This window comes from Gavialis gangeticus, unplaced genomic scaffold, assembly GCF_001723915.1.
Source record: "Gavialis gangeticus isolate Ggan-Ray unplaced genomic scaffold, GavGan_comp1, whole genome shotgun sequence".
Classification (NCBI taxonomy): domain Eukaryota; kingdom Metazoa; phylum Chordata; order Crocodylia; family Gavialidae; genus Gavialis; species Gavialis gangeticus.
Genome location: NW_017729009.1, coordinates 15,538,427 through 15,540,798, shown reverse-complemented (window position 1 = coordinate 15,540,798; position 2,372 = coordinate 15,538,427). Strand labels below are relative to the sequence as shown.

Here is a 2,372-nt window from a genome sequence, read left to right as displayed (position 1 = left end):
TTCACAAGAGAAGGCTGAGGGGGGACCTGGTGACCGCCTATAAACTCACTAGGGGGGGACCAGAAGGGTTTGGGAGAGACCTTGTTTCCCCTAGCGCCCCCTGGCATAACAAGGAATAACGGCCACAAGTTGTTGGAGAGGAGGTTTAGAGTAGACATCCATAAGAACTACTTCATAGTCAGGGCAGCTAGGAGCTGGAACCAACTTCCAAGGGAAGTGGTGCTGGCTCCTCCCCTGGGGGTCTTTAAGAGGACGCTTGATGCCTACCTGGCTGGGGTCATTTGAGCCCAGTTTCTTCTCCTGCCCAGGCACAGGGTCGGACTTGAAGATCTACAAGGTCCCTTCTGACCCTACTTCTATGATTCTATGATTCTGTTCTGGAAGAGGAAGACTGGAAATCCTCTTTAAAAATCAGTCCCAATCTGTAGTATAGTCCAGGCTGCACTCAGAGCACACATGCCCAAAGGTAAAATATTCTTCTGAACACTACCATTTACACAATTAAAGAAAGCAGTTACCTTGTAAGAAATATTCTTTTGCTGGGCAGTCTCTGATAATTTTTCCACAAGATTTTGTAATCGCTGTTGTGCGGCATGAGACACATAGCTAACTACATCAGGATGGATATCCGTTATTCCATGTTTTTTACCTGTGATCAAAATTAAAATATAGCTTTTAGTATTGCACAGTTGCAAAGACCAATATTACAGTAAAGATAGTATATGCCTAACTTAAGCCTCACAGATATCCATGTAATATGCAAGTGAAAAATAAAGGCCTTAATGCATTTCTCAGCTGTATGCTGTATGTCTCCTGTTTCTAATTTTTCAAACAAAGTTACATGATATTTACTAATATGCTATGAAATCTTAAAAGTTAGCTTTAAAAAAAAAGAAAGAGGCTGTTTTCTCACTAGTCTACAAAACTCACCCATTTATAAAGGTTACCACATTAGCAGTAAATATAATGTTCAACAATTTTAAAAGTTCTACCTCCTCCCACCCCCTTTTTTGGAATCTATCATATTATACAACATCCAATAAGACACGCAAATATAAGGTCAAGCTATTTTTATAGTTTATGTGACGTCTCGGTAGCTTGTCAACCTTCTGTTATAATGCATCTAGTAATTGCTAGTGAATGTCAGAAGACACCAATACGTAAAATGACTATTTTGGCATATTTCACTGTGTTTAAATGCATTTATATTCAAACTGAGACCTAACTAAATTTATGTGTTTGTAAAAGTTACGCTAGCAAGGGCCAACATACCTATTTCTAATATCCTTCTTTGCAAAGGTGCTGAAAAGAGGAAGGCTTCATCTTTACAAGACCTTGTTAACGTGCCCACTAATTCAGAGTTTGTTGCCAATATCCGTGCACTCTCTTCTGATAGGTTGACTCCAGCCATTGATGCAACGTCATTAATATCATCATCATCCCTTAGGAAGGGAAAAATTATGAAAAAAAAAAATCAACATTCAGTGCATCTATAGATATGCAGCTGCAGTGCAATTTTGCATAGTATCTCCTACATCTCATCTGCACAGGATAAACTCTTCAGTTGTTAGTACCTAGGCACAATCAACTTTACTCTTTCACAATAAATAAATACGATTTTTAGACGGCCATTAACTTTCCAGTTGCCTAAAACAGTAAAACTCAGAATTAAGATATCCTTCAGAATGCCCCCCCGCTTATGCCCCTTCACCACTCTATATTCTGAAAGTACCTTGCTAGCTTAGCTTAGGGACTACACATCACAGTAAAACTTTTGGTTGGGAAAAGCAGGACTCAAACTGTGTGCCAATAAAAGAAAAGAATTTAAGAGAAAATAATATGCTATATGACAGCATAGATTTATACACTCCATCACACGGCATGATTACTTTTAACTTAATTCTAATATTAAAAAATTTAAGAGTCCAAAGGACTTTAAGATCATTAGAAACTTGAAGCTACTCTCATTTTGGAAAACATTACCAATCTATGGGGATGCAATGCAAAAGCTAGTATTAACTATTCTGAGGTCAACGCCTTACACTGATTTAAAATCAGAGTTCTCTGCATGTACCACTACTAGCTACACCCTTTTAACAAGTGTGTGGCTGTGACTTCAGGCAGGTAGGAATGGGACAAGTTTTGCTGTGAATGCATATAATGATACATGATTTCTAACTTTCTTCATGAAAGAGCAAATTTACAGGACTGCACAAGAAACCTGGACATCCATCTTTATTCACTTTGCATATAATAAATCATTAACTGAATAGACAACAGTTTGACCTTCATCAGGTCATGCAGCACCAGGGTGGAATCCTGGGCATGCTTTTATAGTCCTGCTCTCCCTGGATGTTCCCCCCCCCCCCCCC

At 38.9% G+C, this 2,372-nt stretch overlaps 1 protein-coding gene across 1 annotated transcript in view; it reads right to left on the bottom strand.

Moving 5' to 3' along the window:
* TAF4 (TATA-box binding protein associated factor 4) overlaps positions 1-2,372 on the bottom strand; it is a 51,034-nt gene that overhangs the window by 12,565 nt on the left and 36,097 nt on the right. The window contains exons 11-12 of the mRNA XM_019510160.1: positions 1,273-1,442; positions 519-649 (exon numbers count right to left, since the gene is read on the bottom strand). Coding sequence (XP_019365705.1) covers positions 519-649; positions 1,273-1,442 — 301 coding nt within the window. The remainder of the gene's footprint in view (positions 1-518; positions 650-1,272; positions 1,443-2,372) is intronic.